General features: G+C 51.0%; 1 protein-coding gene across 1 annotated transcript in view; it reads left to right on the forward strand.

Annotated features, from left to right (window-relative positions):
* The window catches only part of LOC103802745 (hydrocephalus-inducing protein homolog), a gene marked incomplete at both ends in the record, with an annotated part of 57,224 nt that overhangs the window by 26,708 nt on the left and 11,450 nt on the right, over window positions 1-19,066 (forward strand). Inside the window, 21 exon segments of the mRNA XM_009075271.1 lie at window positions 877-1,115; window positions 1,619-1,871; window positions 3,732-3,875; window positions 4,272-4,415; window positions 5,264-5,581; window positions 7,511-7,720; window positions 8,086-8,223; window positions 9,440-9,494; window positions 9,497-9,610; window positions 10,097-10,224; window positions 10,967-11,100; window positions 12,032-12,168; window positions 12,803-12,924; window positions 12,998-13,189; window positions 13,567-13,716; window positions 15,161-15,400; window positions 15,683-15,839; window positions 16,436-16,552; window positions 16,856-17,029; window positions 18,150-18,322; window positions 18,769-18,900. Coding sequence (XP_009073519.1) covers window positions 877-1,115; window positions 1,619-1,871; window positions 3,732-3,875; window positions 4,272-4,415; window positions 5,264-5,581; window positions 7,511-7,720; window positions 8,086-8,223; window positions 9,440-9,494; window positions 9,497-9,610; window positions 10,097-10,224; window positions 10,967-11,100; window positions 12,032-12,168; window positions 12,803-12,924; window positions 12,998-13,189; window positions 13,567-13,716; window positions 15,161-15,400; window positions 15,683-15,839; window positions 16,436-16,552; window positions 16,856-17,029; window positions 18,150-18,322; window positions 18,769-18,900 — 3,471 coding nt within the window.

Raw genomic sequence — 19,066 nt, forward strand, 5'->3', positions numbered from 1 at the left:
ACTCATAGCAACTTTTCAATATCTGAAGGGCCTACAGGGGAGCCGGAGAGGGACTCTTTGTTAGGAACTGCAATGATAGGACAAGGGGTAAGGGATTCAAATTGAAGGAGGGGAAATTTAGGATAGATATTAGAAAAAAGTTTGCTACTGTGAGGGTGGTGAGACACTGGCACAGGTTGCCCAGGGAAATGGTGGCTGTCACAACCCTGGCGGTGTTCAAAGCCAGACTAGATGAGCCCTTGAGCATCCTGGTCTAGTGGGGAGGTGTCCCTGCCCATGGCAGGAGGGTTGTGTCTGGATGATCTGTAATATCCATTCCAACCCCTAAAATTCTATGATTCTATGATCAGTGGGAAGCAAGAGCTTCATCCTTCGAGGGCTGTTGAGAAGCCTCTTGGGAAAGACAACTTTGGTGTTGGGGTTTTGCTCAACCAGTTGTGCAGTTACTCTTCAGGCTGTCAGCAGTATCCTCCAGCCATGTGGCTGCTGTGGTGGGATTTGAGTAGTTCTGGCTTCCTCTGCTCTTGAGCCTTTGTGCAAACCTGGCTCCGCTGTTGGGAAGCAGGACAGAAAGTAGCTTCCCTTGGCACACCCTCCAGAGAGAGACTGGAGGGGGAATAACCTTCTTCTGAGGAGGAGCATCCCTTGGGTTGAACAAAACAGGATTAATGAAGTGAGTCTGTTAAAGGAGGGTAAAATACAGGTTGTACAAGCTCTTGGAGAGTTGCTGTTCCCAGATACTGTAGCTTAGATATAGGGAAATTAAGCCTTTATGATTTGTATCCTACTCTCTTTAGTCCTTTCTTTTCTTGCACCCCACAAGAGATCAGGGCCAATGGTTTCTATCCTAAATGCATGTTTGACTTGTTCTTACAGGCTGACAAATGCTCATACTGGAGGATCGAACCCAGTAAAGGAGTGATCCCTGCCAAGACTAAGGTGTCTATGACTGTCACAGCCAACCTGGATGATACAAAGAAATTTCAGGATGAGGTGAAGCTATTCGTTGAGAATAGCCATATGATCACCATCCCCATCCAGGCTTTAGGCATTGGCACCACAATTGTCATTGACAAACCGTTTGCTCCAGAGCTCAAGTTGGGACCACACTTCAGGTAGGGAATCTGTCAGCTCTTACATTTCCCATTGGCTCAGCAAGGAGTAGTTTTGCTGTAGGCCTTCAGGCTAGATCTGCAGTGCTCAAGGTCCTAGCTCTGTTTCTCTGAAGCCAGAGATGCCTTTAGACTGCCATGTGGTGGCCAGTCGAGAGTCATTAGACACCCTCAAACCCACCAAAATGGAAACCAGTTGCTAAATTGTCACTGAATTGTCTTTAGTTCTAATACATGTATTTCCTCACTTTATCAAGTAATGTTTTGGAGAAAAACAGCGGGTCCTGGAAGCCTCTGGCTGAAAAATGCTATGTTACCAGTATAAACATATTTCTCTTTGCAATAATGACATCAGAAAGGCAGTGTGTCAGGTATTAATTCTGATCTGCATGAAGAGCAGGAAATGAAGATGGTTTCCAAACTATTAATACCTCAGATTGCTCCTTATTAAGAGCACAGTGAAATAGCAGCTCCCATGACATTTTCCATCTCTGCTTCTCTTCTAGCCTCATTCCCTGCTGTTATCAGTTCAAAGTAACAAATAAAGGACGACGTGTCCATCGCCTGTACTGGACCACAGAAGATTTCAGCATGTTTCAGCAGCATCATTGTCTCCCTGCCCTCAGTATCAAGGGCAAAGATGCTTCGCTGAGCCCCAAACTTGCCAGTCCTGTGTTTAAGCTGCGACCACCAAGGATGGAACTGATGCCAGGCCAGACTATGGAGCTAGTGCTGGAGGGCTTCTCCAGCTGTCCTCAAGTGAGGTCCCCACCAAGGGCTGAGCCTTTCCCATCAGATCCTCTACACTGGGGCTTCTTCTGCAGCTCCTTGACATTTGCCTGGGGAAATGAGCAAGTGCCTTCAAAAAAACTGTTTTAAGGCCATAAGTTTCCATTGCAGCATCAGTTGCTTTCATTGCTGGCCACCATCAGTTGCTAAGGCTTTTTTGTGTTTCCATAGCTGCCAAGACCCAATGCTCATCCTAAAATACAGGCTGAAGGAAATGCTGCTCCTTTGGGGCAAACAGGAGGTCACCAGTGCTGTGTGCTGAGGCAGAAGGGAAAGGCAGAGAAAATCAGTCACACTTAGACTAGGAACTCAGGCAGAAGTGGTTTATCTGGGGAAATTAGGGAGTAAAGCCAAAGACCTGTGAAGGGAGGAAGTGTGTGGGAGCAGCATCACTTTTCCTCTGCAAACGAACATGGGCAGCGGGCTGGTCCAGCCCTGAGTTCTGGAGAAGAAAAACAGTGTGCCAGCTCTGATGATCAGTGTGATGTGCATCCAAGTGGCAAACTGTTCCCAGGGGTCATTATACTCGACAGCTTGACTTTTTTCAGCATTCCCATAACCACTCATCCCAATCACTCAGCCAGTCCTAGTGCCCCAAGGGCAGCCAGGTCTTGCAGCACCCTTGGAGGGCAGTTCAGAGTGGGTGATTTTACCAGGGCCACAGGGAGTTCTCCTCTGAGGAGAAATGCAACTCTGCAGAGAAGCTTCCAGCTAACCCTGATGTGCATTCCCTGGCTCCAGGACCCCTGGGCACAGAGGTGGAAGTGAATGTGAAATGTCTCTACCTGAAGCTCCTGCCGATACTGGTGTGCTAAAAGGTGTTTGAAAGGGTTGCCTCAGTGGTAGCTTGAGGAAGACATGTTCGGTCACCTGCGCTGGGACTGTCTGAGCCTAAAGGTTTTGCTGAAGAGGGAAAAAGGTTCTAGAAAGGAACTAGGGTGATCAGGACACTGGTGAGGATGACTTGCCTGAAAATCCAAAAGGGCATCTGTGAGCTCAGCTGTGGCTACCTGGCTCCTGCAGTCAGAGCCAAGACCCTGGGAGTGGACATTCGACATTCCACCTTCCTTGGGTCTGGAGAACTTCATAGTCTTCAGGCTGGTCAGCAGCCTAACTTCTTGCATAGCATGTGCAACACAGATGACTGTGAAGTCTGTAGGCTTGGAGGAGGAACTGGGTTGTGGTGGTGTGTCAGAGGGAGGAGTGAGAAACTAGCAGAGACATCTAGAACCATGAGAAATCAGGAAAAAGGCTTGAGCTTAAGCTGAGGGTTCTCCTGTGAAGTGCACAACATCTCTTTTCCTAAGGATGCTTCTTTTAAAACCAGGCCTAGGAGGGCACAGGACATCCTAGGAACAAGTGATCCCCTCCTTACCTGAAGGCAGGCTGGTTATTTGGGGTTTTTGCGTGGACTATTTCCCTTCAGCTTCCAAGAGAGGGTTTGCTGACATTGGGCCTTCTATCACTTGTTCCCCGTAATATATGGGACACTTTCGGTTTGGTTTGTTTTTTTGAATCAGTCCCTACAGCTTTCTGTGAGCATCGTGCTTGGCAATGGCACAAATCCAAACAATAATCATTGGGGGCAGGGGTTATTACCATTGTAGGCAGCTCATGACTCCTGAGTGCCTTTTGTGGCTAATGGGGTGCAGCATTATGGACACTGGCATGCGCAATAAATAGACTGCAGCACAGAAAGATAAGGGGCTATTGAGGAGAGCAGGGACTTTGGCAGGAACTTTGTGGCAGGAATAGGGCCTGTGGGTGGAAAAAAGCATTTGCTGGATGCCCTGCCAACACCCCTGGGTGACGAGTGACTCTTACATGCAGGAGGTGAAGGAGCACCTGCTGTGTCATGCCATTGTGGGGACAGAGACAACAAAGACACAGATAATGCAAACAGTGCTCACCTGTGGCTTCATTTCTCCCACTGTGCAAGCATCATCCAAAGAAATCATTTTCTGTGTCGAAAAGGTAAGTCCCCCAGACTGAATTCTGGCATTTAACAGCATGGCTGATGGCTGAGCCCGTGGTGGGTGTGTGCTTGTGTTAAAGCCCCTCCTCAGCCTTCCTGAGGCAGTTTGTAAAGTAAGTGTAGATGTTTTTAGATATGAGACTGGTTTTTGAACTCCCCTGAAGTAAAACTGTGGCTACAGCTGCTCTGTCAAGGAGGATCATGGCCACTTCTAGAGAAATGCCAGTTTCTGTGCTCCGTACCAAGGGAGGGTTTTGAAGATCCTCCAAGGCACAGTGATGTCCCCTGGAAGAAAGAAAGGGTACTTCTGAGGTTGAAAAATGTGAAATGCGTTGGAAGAGGAAGGAGGTCTGTGGCCACTTGAGGTTGTTTTTCTTTGTCTACTGTTTCTGTAGCAACCCAGTGATGTTCTGACTCTGGAGTACAAACCTCTGTCTTTGAAAAACACCTGCCCCCTGCCACTCAGCATTGTGCTGGACTTGGAGCAGCCCTTCCTAATCTGCACAGTGGACCGGCAGCCCCTCCCTGCAGGTGTCCAGGTGAGCAGCCACAGACCCTCTTACTGGTGGGGTTTGAAGAGGGAGGGATGTGGTGATGCCTTTCTGTTGGGAGATCCTGGAGTCAAAGAAGTTTATTCTGTAGAGTCAGCAGTGGACTGGCCTGAACTGTCAGCAGAGCTGGTGAAGGAGGTAAAATCTCATTGGAATTGGGAAGATCTATACTGGCTCTAAGATGTGAGGAGAAGGGAGCAGACAACTAGGTCTGGGCAAGCTATGCAGTAAACGTGTCTCCTGGAAAGCATCCCAGCTCTCCAGCAGCCGTCATCCGGTATGGCTGCCAAGCACAGAAATGTGAGGCTGAGAGAATCTCGGACCAGAGTGTGGTACTTGCAGTCACACTCTTCCTGTAAAGAAATGAAGGATGAACTGAGAAGCCCATGCTGGCTGATGATAGTCACCACCATGGATCCAGTGGCATCCCATTGATCTGTATGCTTCGGCAGGGGGAGATCTCTCACCTGGGGGGTGTCAGCTCACAGCTTTTATGCTTGCAGGTCCATTCCCCATTATGACTTACTTGCAGCAGTTTGTAGACCAGGGAATGGCACTTGCCCCCCACAGGCCTTGATATGCAATCCTTATCAGGGTCCTTTGCGGTGGTGGACAGCAGGGGTCATAATGACAGCAGGTCACATCCCAAACTCTGCACATGAGGCTGTTGTGTCTACTCCATATCTGCATGTCTCAGACAGTGATTCTCTGGCATTGCAAGGCCTGAGAATCATCATGTTGGAGAACACATCTGGGTATACTATACTTGGGTACATTGTCGAGACAAAACAGGGACTTCATCACATGGGTGATTAATACTCTTTATCTCCTTGCAGCCCATGAAGCTGGAGGCAGGGGAGGAACTTCATCTCTGCATCGGATTTAACCTGGCTTATGAGAAGGATTTGAATATCCAGGTAGCAGAGAAGGCTCTGAAGATGCGGTTCATGGAGCATCCTCATGAGCAGCAGATCACCATTCGGGGAGAAGTCTATTTCCCAAATCTCCATATTCAGCCCAAGGCCCTGGACTTCGGCTGCATCATGAATGACACTGAACAAGTGCATTGCATCAAGATGACCAACTGCAGCCCAATTCCTGTTCAGTTCCACTGGTCATTCCAGGCAGAGAGCCCAGTGAACCCAATAAAGTATGTGCATCTCTGCCCTCTCCTTGAAGCTTTTCTTCCTCATGTCCTGTTTGTACTTTGCAAAGACCAAAGCTGGGATCTGACAAAGTGCTTTGGACCTTCCCTTGTGGAAATAACACTGACAAACCATGGTCAGGCTGGGTCCTCAGGGAACAGGTGTTCTCCACCGGTTTGATGCTGCTGCAGCCTCCATACTGGTTTCCCCTGGGAAGGAAGGCTGGTGGGAAAGCTGCTTTCTCAGACCTCCATGGCCTGAGGCAAAGACCACCTTCATGAAGGCTCCTAGTCTCAGCTCCACAGTGCTGGTGGAGGCACTTCCACAGCACTTTGGCTCCTCTGCTTTGGGACAGGTCCTCTGCAGGCAGAGGAGCTGGTCCCTACTCCTTGCCTTCCTCCCTGTGTTCCCAGCCTTGGCCTGGACATGTTGGAGGATGCCCAGAGGGTATCCTCCAGCACACATTCACATCACAGAAAGCTACATAGCACCTGGGCTGATGCTGAACACCTTCTCCTTTCCTGTGGCACCCCCTTCAGTGCCAGGGTGATTTCTTTCCCAGGGGTCAGCTTTCAGTGGACATCTTGGATTCTTCATCCCCTTCCTTTTCTTGTGACACTTGTTAATCATTTTGACTTCTCTCCGCTGGAACAAGTCCTTTGTGGGCTTTATGCTGCTCAGGACTTGTTCATCACATCATCTCCCAGCCCTGGTTCCCAGAGGGCTTCTACTTTAGAGTGAAAAGTGCTGTTGTCTGGGCACCATGGTCCTGCGAAGTAGCCTCAAACCATTTACTAAAACTGAAGGTGGTTGAATAGATGACTGTGGATCTCTTGGGATCCCTTGGGCATTACAGCCTCTCATCCAGAAATGAAGCCCAGCCTTAAATAATAAGGTACAAAGCTAAAGACAGTTATTCTTTGGGGAGCAGGTCATGAAAGGCACTGAACACCTAGCTGGGAATGGAGCATCTAGGTTGTGTTTGGCTGCGTGAGGAACACTTGCAGCTCAGCACGGAGACAGACAGGGACGACTTGAGTGTGTCCCCCACATGGCATTAGAAATACAAGCAGAGTTACCCTGAGCACCTGCACCTGAGTCACCTGAGAGTACTGGAAAATGTTAAGCCCCCAAGAATGTCAGGGAAACATTCCAGGTAAATACTTGGGAGAGCTGCAGAGGTTCTGGTGTTGGCTTTCTGGGATATGAAGCAGGGTTGGCAGTGGTGGGTGCTTTCAGGCAGGTGCTGGGCTGGCTGTGTTTGCTCATCACTGGCTGGATCTGCCCCTTTGTGCCTGTCCCACCTTTTTGCAGAGTTTCTCTGTCTTTTCCTTTCCCACTGTGCTTTTTGCCTCCCCACAAGCTGTTCATCTCTGTCCTCTGCAGTTCCTCATTGCAAGCAGTTGACAGCTGCCTGCACTGTTGCTACCCCAGTGTCGTCTCTGGGCTGCCCCAAGCATGGAGCTACTCCAGCCTGGTTTTGGAGCAGCTGGATCAGATAATTTCTGAGCTCACCACACCAGCATCCATCCAGGGGCCACATCCTGATGAGGAGCAGCTCGTGCAGGCATCCCTCTCTCCCACTGAATGTGCATGATCATAGTTTTGTTATTTTCCAGGTTCACCCCTTCCCCACTGAAATTCAAACCCCAACCACCAAAGGAGGAGAAAACTTCATTGGAGTGTTTGGCGTCTTCAAGGAGACACTGCAGGGCTGGATGTGTGGAGGAGCCAACCAATGACCTGGTGGCAGTGCAGGATCTTGCCCAACAGTCAACAAGTGCAGATGAAGCAAAGGTAGATTTTCTTGTGCACCTACCACTTGCATATCCCAGCTTGCCACCAAAAAGCTGTGCTTGCACTGACCTCCAAGTCATGGCTGGTCTTCTGCATCCATTTCCATGCTCGACATCTCAATCTCTCCTCCCCTACCTCCAGGCTTTCCATGCCCTGCCGATGTCTGGTGTGCTGCAGCCAGGCAAGAGCCAGAAGGTCAAGTTCAGCTTCTTTGGCCACGCAAACATCATCGCCCATGTCACAGCGCTGTGTCAGGTGGAGGGAGGCCCCACCTACAAAGTGGCACTGTATGGGGAGGCTTCTTGCCTCAGCTACCGCCTGGACATGCGGGAGGTGGACTGCAGGCTGCAGGTACTGCATGTTTCTCCTGGCAAAGCTCCTTGTTTTGGAACCATCACCGGTGGGTTGCTGCCCACCTGAGCCCAGGTCTCTCTCCCCTTCCCAGCTCCTCTGTTGGCTCTGGGGCTTGTAAATAATACAACCTTTGAGAGATACATCCAGCATTCAAGTTGGTTTTCAATGGCCCGCTCTACCCTACCCCAAAATATTGTGAATTCCTTCTCTTCAGGGTACCTAACGCTGCCTCCTGGGGCAGGCAGGATCCCAGTGGGGATGTCCAGAGGGACATGTCCCTGAGACATCCCTCTGCTGATCTGCTCCTAAAGCCTGAGCTCCAAGGAGATGCTCTCATCTAATGCTCTTGGTCCTCTCTCCAGGTGTTTAATGAAGTCACTGAAGCAAAAGTCACCCTGAGAAACAATGGGAAGATTGGATTCACATACGTGGTGCTAAATCCGAGCACTGCCACTGCAGCCAGCCTTCTGCCTGGTGTGCCCCTGGTTGTGCCCAGGACAGTGAGTAGCACAAAGGATTGGCCCCAGCCCTGTGTCAGGTGGCCCAGGAGAGGGTTAAAGGGAAAAAAGGGGGAAAAATGGGAGGAAAAAACCTCAAACCCAGCCATGAGAGACAGAGCTGTAAGCAATTGGTGCTGGGGGCAGAGAAGGTCAAGCAAATGCTGTCCTACTAGACCCCCTCATGGCCTTGGCCGGCGGGTGGCTCTGCCATTCTGCAGCAGCCAGGAAAAAACCTCAAACCCAGCCATGAGAGACAGAGCTGTAAGCAATTGGTGCTGGGGGCAGAGAAGGTCAAGCAAATGCTGTCCTACTAGACCCCCTCATGGCCTTGGCCGGCGGGTGCCTCTGCCATTCTGCAGCAGCCACCAGCGGGAGGCAGCAGCGCATCGGCCACACTTTGCACTCTGGCTGCTGAGCTCTCTGGCTCTGCTGACACTGAAGCCAGGCAGTGACGGCTCTTCTGAGGGTCACCTTACCCAGGCTGTGTGATCAGACTGGGCTTATTCCTTGTCCCTGCTCTCCCCCCTGTCAGCACTAAGCAGCATTTACATATTCCTTGCTTGGGTTTGAAGCTCGTTGCCTGAAGTTGTCAGTCACTGTGCTGGTCTCTCACTCCTCCAGCTTTACTTCTCTCCAGCAGCTTTGTATGAGGCAGTGAGGGGGCCAGGGAGGAGCAGGGCTGGAAGAGCAAGGAGAGAAGTCTGCAGCATCCCACCACTGTCACAGCTTCTCAGTCCTGCCTGGATGTCTTTGAGCTGAAGCAGTGTTCCTGTCTTTGTCTTGGTGATAGGAAGAGGAAGACCCATAGCTTTCCCATTTCTTCATGCCTGTCTCCTTCAAGGGATGACAGGAGCTGCTGGCCCTGCTGAGAGCATGGGCACTTCAATCCTCTGCCATAGTGGCTGGCAGAAGAGCTCTTCTCTGTTCAGCCTGGCTCTTGCTAGTGGAGGGCAAACGCCACTAGCAGCAGAGCTGTGCTCATGCTGAGCAAAGGGCTCAGGCTGTGCTGGGAGGTGCACCCTTACGAGCCCTCAAAGAACAGACTGCACCCTGGGGTCAGGGGCTCAGGCTTTTGGGTACAAGGAGGCTAGCGGGCCATGTGGTCTGATGTCTTCTTCTAGATGAGAACCTGTCTTCTCAACCTGTCTGTCCCCTGAGCCATCCTGCTTCAAAGTCTCTCTGATGCATTGCATCCCTCTTCTCCTGTCCCCTGCAGGGTTACATTGGATCTGGAAAGGAGCAAGTGCTGAAAGTCTCTTACCTGCCAGGAATGTGTTCTGCAGGACTTTCCAGGTCCAAGTGGGTCACCTGGAACCTGCAGAAATCTCTCTGAAAGGAGAGGCAGTCTTTCCCAGGATCTCTATGGACCTGCCCTGGAACATCAAAGGTTAGCATTACCCATCTGCTCCCCAGGAATGGCCCCCTGGGTTTTCTCCATTTTCCAGTGGGGCAGCTCATGCCCACCTCCACCAAGCCTGGAGGTTGCAGGGCTGCTAGGCCAACACTCAACCCCTCTGGCTGCTTCATGAGTCTTGAGCAGATGAGCCTGTGTGGGCTTTGTCCCATGAATCATCCTGCAGAGCGTGCCAGTACATCTGTCAGAGGCCTGGCAAGATGGCAGCTAGACAGAAAAGCTTGGGAAAACTGTAAGCTGGCAGGGCTTTTGGCAGGGCTGGATTTGCATGACTGTGGGGAGGAAGATGGGTGGGAGTGAGAGTGAGGATTCAGAGAGGAGCGGCAGCATCTACTTTCCACAGATGGCTTGAGGTGATTGTTGCTGGAAGAGGCCAGTGCTGGGGGAGTGGGACTTCCCAGTTTAAATGGCATTGGCACTGCACCCACGCTTCTATTTGTGAATGTCTTCTTCCTTCAGGAAATAAAAAGTATGAGAAAGTACTGAAAGAGGCAAAAGAAAAGCTGGAAAAGGACAGGCAGAGTGGTGCAGCATTTGTTCTCAGGGAGGCTGTGGCCATGGAGCCACCCGTGGATGACTCTGGCACTGTGGTAAGAACAACTGTTGCCCTATTTGGCACATGCCACCCTCCCCACATCACTTGAGCCCCTTGCACCCCACAGCAACTTCCTGGTGCCCTGCTGGCACTTGGGATTGTCCTGCCCACACCTGGCCATGATCACGTGTCAGCTCAGTGTTGCCCCAGGGGCTGCCCACCTCGGGTTGTGATCCCTCCCAGAGAGGCACCAGCTTCCTGGCTACCCCAGGGAGAGATCCTGAAGGCCATGCTCCAGTGATGGAGTTAAAGGTGCTTTGAAGGAGAAGCAGGTCATTGCTAGGGAGTTTGTTGCTCCCAACCCAAGTCTTGCCAGGTTTACAGACCATAATAGCAGCAGCCTGAGTACACCCCAGGACTGTGCTGGCAGTGTTCATCTCCAAGAGGCACCAGCTTGGTTGTGGTTTCATTTTCAAGACAGCTTTTGTCCAAGCTGCTTTGGCACTGGTTGGGGGCAGGCAAATACCTGGAGCTCTGGAAGGTTCCCGGCTTGGCTGGCTGGCTGGCCAGATCAGCTTTTCTAACAGTGGCCTAGCAGGCAAAGATGCTGGAGTTATTTCCCCAGAGATAAGGTCCTGCCTAAGAGTGCAGAAGGTGTCACAGACACTGAGCAGCCAGACAGCAGGACCCCATCCCCCCCTCTCAACAAAAGCAGGGTGGGATCCTCTTCCAGAAACAATCCTGGGCCTTGAGAATGACTTTTGCTAACCAGTCACTGTCTTCTCTTTCCTCAGTTGGACACTCTGCTGCAGATGGAGATGGAGCAGATGCTGATAGAGGAACATGCTCTGGAGCAGCAGAGAGTTCTCAGCTCCCATCCTGCAAAGGACACTGTCTTTGACGAATGCGCTCGTCAGGGGCTTGTCAAGTGAGTAGGGACTCCCATCCCCTATCTCCAGATGACCCAAAGGGAACACCCAGCAATGTCCCCTGCTCCTGAGAGCTACTTGTGCCTGCAGATCTGGGAATAGCCAGGGACTTCAGAAGGGGTCTGGGCCTGATAGCTGTGACATGCTTCCTGTGTGCAGCTGAGTGTCCTGCCTTCCCCAATGCTGTGCTGAGCTTTGGAGGTGCTGAGCTCCCTACAGAAGCACGGTTCTGTTCTTACTGCTGAGGGGCCCCAGTGCAGACCATCACGCCCTTCCAGACACTGTCCCTGCTGACTAGCTCTCAAAGAGGAAGCTCTAAGCTGCTGTCTTGGTTCCAACTAACAGGGCACACTAAGCAAAAAGAGCAGGGAACTACACAAGTCGACAAACCCTTAAAAACCCAAACCCAGGTGGCTCACATGCTGGTGGGGTGACAGGGTAGGTAACTTGGTCCTGCCCTTTACTCCTTCATGATTCAGGCCCCAGTTCAGGAAGAAGATGCTTTATAAAACAGATCATTGGTATGATCTGGTTGCGGAGCAGTGAAGATTTCCTGTGCAGGCAAATCTTATTCCTAGGCTCTGAAACAACTTCAGGTTCAGGCTGTACACCAGGATAAGCAGTTTCATTGAGACCAGTGGAGGTCCAGTAGACTTACTTGCACTGGCTTTTCATTGCCGAGGAGCTATGAGCAGTGTCCATTTTAAACTTACTTTATTTTCAAGTCCCATTGGTAGTTGATAAAACCCAGGACCTGCACTCCCCCAACTTCACAAAGTCATTGCCAGGTGGTCAGGCGTTGGGTTTCATGGGCTTAAGTTGAGCTTTTACAGCAGTGTACACAGAAATACGCACATTATTTGCATCTTCCATCCACTTGGACATGTAGCCAGGCTGTGGTTTAAAGACTGTCCTTACTCCTCCTTCCAGAGCTCAGCTGCCCGAGTACATCCTGGACATGGGCAATGTCATTCTTGGTGTCGTTGAGAGGCGCATTGTGAAGGTCACCAACACTGGACTGTTCCCAGTGTCCTTCAAGGCTGATGTACATGTCCTGTGTGACACAGGTAACCAGTGCTGGAGAGACTTGCCATGGGCCTGAAGAAGCTGTCTCAGACAGATTAGTTTAAGCCACTGGACACAGGGAGGGGTTTTGAGCTTCTTCCTCTCAATGCCCCTGCTGGGAACTTCAGAATCTGAATCCTCCTGGCCAGCCATGCCCAGGGACCTGACCTGCCTGTGACTGTCCTAATGCAGTCACATTGCAGGGGCCAGATGGGCTGATCACCCTCAACATCTTCTGCCCTTAGCTTCCATTAGCATTGAGTTTCTTTGGGCACTCTGTGGGCTTGTGTTGCAAAAAGATGGGACCCACTGTGGTTTGGAAGTGCTTGGTTTGGAGTTCACACTGTCGCAGCACTTGTGTCCAGTCTTTATTGAGGAAATAGCCTGTGAGGTCTTCTGGTGGATCCAAATAGGCTTCCAAAAGATGCTTTGAGGCAAGGCTGCGCTTCCATCACCCAGTGGCTCACTGTGTCTGAGGGGTGCTCAGGTGTCTCCTCTAAGTTGTTGTCCAGGGAACAGCATAGCATAGTTTTTTTCCCAGAAGTGCCAGCCAGGACAGTCGTATGGCCTGAACATGCTTATGACACATTTCATGTTGCTTGTGTATCTCAGCTGCTTTGTTTTAATCCATCCAAGGTTTCAGCCTGGACCTGGAGCAGGTGCAGTGCCTGCCCTACTGCGAGACTAAGACATTTGAAGTGTGCTTTGACAGCACCAACCTGCCAGTGGGAGAGGTGGATGTGCTCCTGCCCATCAAGGTACCACCACTATTGGGGCAGGCGACAGCAGATGTCACCTGGACTCTCAACTGAATTCTCTGTCCTTCTCCAGGTAGCAAGAGGCCCCACGTTTCACATCAGCCTCCGTGCCAGTGTAGTTGCACTCTCCCTCAGTCTCTCCAGGGACAGAGTGCAGTTCTCGGCTGTCCAGGTTGGGCAGTGTGTGGAGGAAACAGTCCTGATCCACAATCAGTTCCAACTGCCCTGTAAATGGTTCATCACTATGAACAAGACAGTTAAGAAGGTAAAGCACAGACAAAACGTTAACTTCTTGGTTGGGTTTTTTGTGTCTCTTGCCTTTTCTGTGCCTGTGTCTGCCTAAACACTTGGGCTAGAGTTTGTTTGAGGGAGCTTTTGAGAGTCCAGATCAAGGTTGGTTTGCCTAGACCTGGTGTATTAGCTGTTGCTTTGCTTCTCTGCCAACTTCATCCCTTCCTCCTCCTCTGGGGATAGTGGCCTTCCCTGCCTACAGGTTTTCCCTCCAGTTCTAGGCCATGGGGGCCAAGCCTGGTATGACTGTGGGTGCTCTCAGCACCATGACAGTATCTTGGAGCACTGTAGGAACTGACGCTCTATCCGTGCCCACCAAGGGGACCTCACACCATTGGTTTCTGTGCTCAGGTGGACAAACATTTGACACCAAGCATGTGTCAGAAGCAGCTCCAGACTACAGAGGCTGAGCCCTGTGTGTTCGAGGCACTGCCCTCAGCTGGAACCCTCGCTCCAGGACACTGGTGCAAAGTGCAAATCCGGTTTGCACCCACGGCAGAGGTGAGATTGGTGGCTGGTCACCCTGGGAAGTCTGTCAAGGTGCTGTGGTAACGAGAGCCTGGTGCAGGCAGTGAGGATGACGTCTGCCTTCACAGGAAGCTTTCTGCAAGCCCCATACCTGCTGTACCTGTTTCCCCTGCAGCACACTCATCTGTGAGGCGCTTTAAAATCCCCATGGTAAGCTTGCCCAGAGAGCATCAGGGCACTGCGCTATGGCTGCCTCTCAGCACATGGGGGAAAAACTGCCTGATTCCCCTCATCTTCCCTCTTTGTTGGTCGTGTTTGCAGGCTGCGATGCTTGATGCAGAGCAGCTGGCACACTCACAGGGGGTAACCCTGGAAGGGCCAATGTGGGCTTGCTCATCCTGCTGCTGGAACCAACAGAGAAAACACCCATCAAACACCTTCCTGAAGCATGGCAGGACATTCACCTGTAGAGGTGTGCTGCCAGCAGTCCCCACAGCTCTGGCCCAGCCTGTCTGCATGTTCCCATGTGCGGGAGTTCGCATATAACGAGGCAACGCCATTATTATCTTTCTGAATGTCTCATGACCGCTTTATTATTTACAAAAGTGATTCTTTTATACACACCTATTACAAGTGCCCACTTATCATTGGTTAACTACTATTACTAGCCCACCTTACATGCAATATAATTAGTTATTAACATATCAATCATAAAATGCTTAACCATTATTCTCCACACCTGACTATCTTCAACTTCTGCATCCCACAGCCAGGAGCTGCTTATCTTGCTCCCGTCTTTCTCACATTCCAACTGCAACTGCGTCCTTGAACAGCTTGGCTTGCTGCTTGCTCAGGCCCTGCTAGCAAGGCTGGATTGCTCACATGTCCATTAGCAATCAGAAATTCTCCCACACCCATGCAGTTTGGGAGCCAACTTACAGGATAGAGCATACCCAAAATCAGTTTGTTTGTGGCCACAGAGACTTGGAAATTGGCAGTATGTAACAGGATGGACACAAGTGCTTCGATACCTGAGAACAGTCCCAGGGATCTTTTAATTGCTTGAAAGAGGTAACCATCTTGTGTCTGGCTTTGACCAAAGCCAAACATTGAGCAGAGAAGATGACCCTTATTTCAAGCCAGCTAGAGCTCATCTACCTCTTTCATGGAGCTGGTGTTTGCCTGATACAGCAGTGCCAGGACTGTGGCTGGGCACCATAACCCTGAGGACTTTTCTCATGAGCACTGTGCTTCCACATGACTAGGTGAAAACTTCTGATAGTCCATTTTACCTCAATCTGATACCCAAATACCTGGTTACACTGTACACCAGGATTCATCCAAGTTACTCAGAGCCAGCACACAGATGCTATAGCCTTTGCTATAAGTATCTGGTTTCCATTCACCTTGGAGGGGCTGACAACACCCCTAACCTTGGGACTTCATGGACAAGTTTTCTGCACTTCTCTCTTTGCAGAAACCCTACAGAAATGTGATGAAGGTTAACATTTGTGAGAGTGCACAGCACCTCCCACTGCACCTCTCGGGACAGGGTCTGGAACCACGGCTAGAGTTCAGCTCCACAGCGCTCAAGCTGGGACCACTGCTGCCATGCAGCCCTGAGGTGGAGGGGACAGTGGTGGTGAAGAATCCATGCGAGTTCCCCATTGAATTTTACTCACTGGAGTTTGATGAGCAGTACCTTGAGGAGGAGCAGGTGAGAGGGAAGGTCTGGTCCCTGTGTGCATGCTCCCCAAGCATCACAGTGCTCCAGCATTCCCAGGCTCATGCCAGGGGGATGGAAGCACTCCCCAGGGCAAAACCTGGTGGAATTTTGGGGTTAGCCATCTCTGCTGGCAGTCTGTGGAGGGGCTTGGATAGTCCATGTTGTTGGGAGGAAGGAATGAGGGAGAACATGGGTTGGTTGAGTCTGTTCATGTGATGAAGGTCAATAAAGGAATCTCATATATAAGATATAATCTCTTCTCTATGCACAAAGATCCTGCGGGTGCTGAAGGACTTTGAGTGCCAGAACACCTTGTTGATGCCTCCTCGTGCTCCTGGTGAGGAGCTGCCCCCAGAGGTGCTGGAGTACTATGAAGAACAGAAGAAGCTGCAGGGTGAAGAGACAGAGTTCAAGGACAAGGAACCATCAGGCCAGGGGTCATGGTTTGGCAGTGGCTGTTCTGACTGTGGACGCAGCAGGGAGTCCAGTCCACACACCCTGAGTTCTCTGTCACCTTGTTCTCTATGGAAAGCCCATGCTTTTAGCAGCCATCTGTTCCCCAGCTTGGTGGAGGAATTCCTGGGTGAAGGGCTGTGACATCCTCTACCCAACCCTGAGTGTAGCCAAAGTGAGCTCGTATCTGCCTGCCACAGACTGGGAAAATAATCAGGATGTCTCCTTGTGTCCCTCAGCCACAAAGAGTAGGATTGGATGAGTTCTTCAGTCAGTAGAACCAGGCTAATATCAGTGGATCTTTTATATTTACTCCTTCCCAGCAACAAAAGCACAAGATCATATTGCTTTCAGCAGTCTCCTTTCCTGGGATCCAAGGGGATGGGGAGGATAATCGGGACCACAGGCAGGCAGGAGGCTGACTTTTCTACCTGTTTCTGCACAGCAGGGCATGAGAAGAGAATGTCCACCAGTAGTGGGGCCATGGCAGAACAGGATGACAGCCCTGTCTGTCGGACCCTCGCGCGCCACCTTGGCATTGATGTCTCTGCAGAAGGACTTGCATCTGAAAAGCGCAGAGGGATTGTTGTCATATCGCGCGCCACCTTGGCATTGATCTCTCTGCAGAAGGACTTGCAGCTGAAAAGCGCAGAGGGATTGTTGTCATTGTCCATGGCGCACCACTGACAGGTACATGAGCTGCAGCCTTTGGCTTCAAGGAGAGGGGGAGGTGGGAGAACTGCATCCTGGTGTACCATGGTGCTTGAGACAAAGTCCTCAGCTGAACATGAGCTGCAGATGATTCACCCAGCTCTAGAGTTCAGCACTCAATAACCGTGCTCAAGCTGCCTCCCTCATGGTGTCCGCAGAGGAGCACTTGCTTCCCCACTGTCCCTGAAACTCTGAAATCCTGTTCTGGAGCTTTCCAGAGCCTGTCGCTGAAAATGCCTCACATGCAAGTGTCAGCAAGCAGTCTTCCTCTTTATCTCTCAGGGAAGACAGAGGTAGCGGTCGCCCTGTCCAAGTATTATGGTGCTGCCTGCTTGTCCATTGATACTGTGGTGACAGAAGCCATCTCAGACAGGACAAGCTCGGTAGGGCTCTGTGCCCAGGAGCTGTGCATCAGGGCTGCCATTAAGTACAGAAGCAAGGAGACAGTGAATGCTGGTAAGGAGAAATGCTGGACCCAGAGCAGTGCTTGGGAAACCCACTGTGACGGTCCACTTTTGCTTGCTCTGAGAAGTAATTTGACAGCCCTTGGGTCTTTTTGAGACATCTCTGGTTAGTTTAGAAAACTAACAACCTCAATTTTAAGGACTCAGGGACACTTTTACTGCCCCTTTTACTGCCATTCTTGGCACATATTTCGTTTTCTGGGGGTGGTGAAGCACACCTGTCTCTTTGCCTGAATTTTTTGTTTCCTCTAAGCTGAATCCAGCTTGCTGCTCATGGCCAGCAAGCAGAACTGCTGCCCACTTTAACAAGGAAAAAGCCCTCTGAAGTGGCTCATTAAGCACTAGATTACTGACTATGAGTGTGGCTTCACAAACATGAGAGGAAGGGAAGAATAACCTCCCAGAGGAGTTTCCGATGAGAGCCACACTGTAGATGAGCTCTTTTCTCCAGGTATTTTCCTGTGCCACTGTCAGGTCACACAGCTTGTGCACATTGTGCTGTTCTCCATGTGAGACTGGAGACTTTTAGGAAATTTTATTGGGCAATTGGTGCCCTGAGCTCTTCAGGGTGAGGCCACACTCAGCTCTGGGCAGGGGGAAGTTTTGAACTGCTCGTTTTTTACCTGGTTGAGTTAGGAGCTGGTGGAAAGAAAAAGAGTCTGTCTGGGTTCCAGCTGAGGTTTTCCCACATGAAGCATTTAGTTCCAGTGGAGACAGGTGATGCAGCTGGGGCAGGGCTGCATGTTGCAGACTCCATATGAAAATGCAGGATGGATGCAAGGTATGAAACAATAGTCCTGGAGGACAGATCTTTGGCTTGATCCATAGAGGAGCTACTGTGCAAGCAGTCACCTGCATGCATATTTGTTAGGGGGGACATAGGGCTGTGCCTTGAAAACTCTCTGGCTTTAAAATCCAGTATGGGATGGTGTTTTTATCAGACTGATAAGAGAAGCAAGGAAGGAGCTGCTTCTGGGAATCAGTGCTGCAAGTGCCCAGCAGGCTGGGGAATGACTGCTGTGTCCCTTCCAGGGCATAAGGCTGTGCCCATTGAGATGGAAGGCACCTTCTTGCTCCCCACAGCCCCATTGAGCCATTTTTTCCCTCTGCAGGTGAAAAGGCAGATGCCTCCCTCAACACTAAGGCCAAACACAACCAGTCTGGCTCTGGGGACAAAGGCAGTCTGCAGACGCACAGTTCCCAGTGCCAGGCAAGCCCTACAGTGCACAAGAGGAAGGCATCCTTCAAATCCATAGGCCAGAAAAATCTTTCAACAAACTCCAAGGTGAAACATGATCTGCACTGGTTAATGCCTGGGACCTTTCTGCTGCCTTTGAGATGGGAAGGGGCTGCTTACAGTGGAGGCTCCATGTCACCCAGGGCCTGGTGCAGCGGTCTGTAGTGCCAAGAGCCAGCTGGGCAGGCTGGGCATGGCTTGGGGTGGGAATGTGCTCTGGCAGGCAAACTCCACTGATTCTTATTGGCTTGTTGTCAAAGTGCAGTCCTTGGCTAACATGGCTGCAAGCAGCGAGCAAAGCTGTACCAGGGGCTTGCAAGCTTGGGCCTCAGGTGGCCAAGGGATGGGCCCTCCAGGGCTCTCCCCTGGAGCTACCGGCATGTAGGGTTGTTCTAGTCTCCACTAGTGAGAAGCCTCAGCTCCAAGCCCAGCAGTGGAAATTGTTCAGGGCTTTCCTGAGTGGTTAATTTTTCTTATGCTGTTCCACACTGCAGGGCTCATTGGATTCCACTGCTCCTGTGCAGCAGTGGCTGAGCATCTGCGGCAGCATTGCTGGAGAGACAGGCTGTATGAGCTGCGTTCTGCCTGAGGACTTGCTGGTGGACATCCTCTCTGAAAGGCTGCAGGTATGTGGGATGGGGATGAAGGAGACGTTACTTCTCCAGAGAGACAGGCAGGGAGGTGCAACTTGGAGAGGAGGAGGAGGCCTAGATCTGCTGTTGCGGGATCCTGGGTTGCATGCAGGGCTCCCTGAGGGAAGCTGCAGATGCTTTAAATTGGCAGAGAATAGGG

The sequence above is a fragment of the Acanthisitta chloris genome, unplaced genomic scaffold, assembly GCF_000695815.1.
Source record: "Acanthisitta chloris isolate BGI_N310 unplaced genomic scaffold, ASM69581v1 scaffold1020, whole genome shotgun sequence".
NCBI lineage: Eukaryota > Metazoa > Chordata > Aves > Passeriformes > Acanthisittidae > Acanthisitta > Acanthisitta chloris.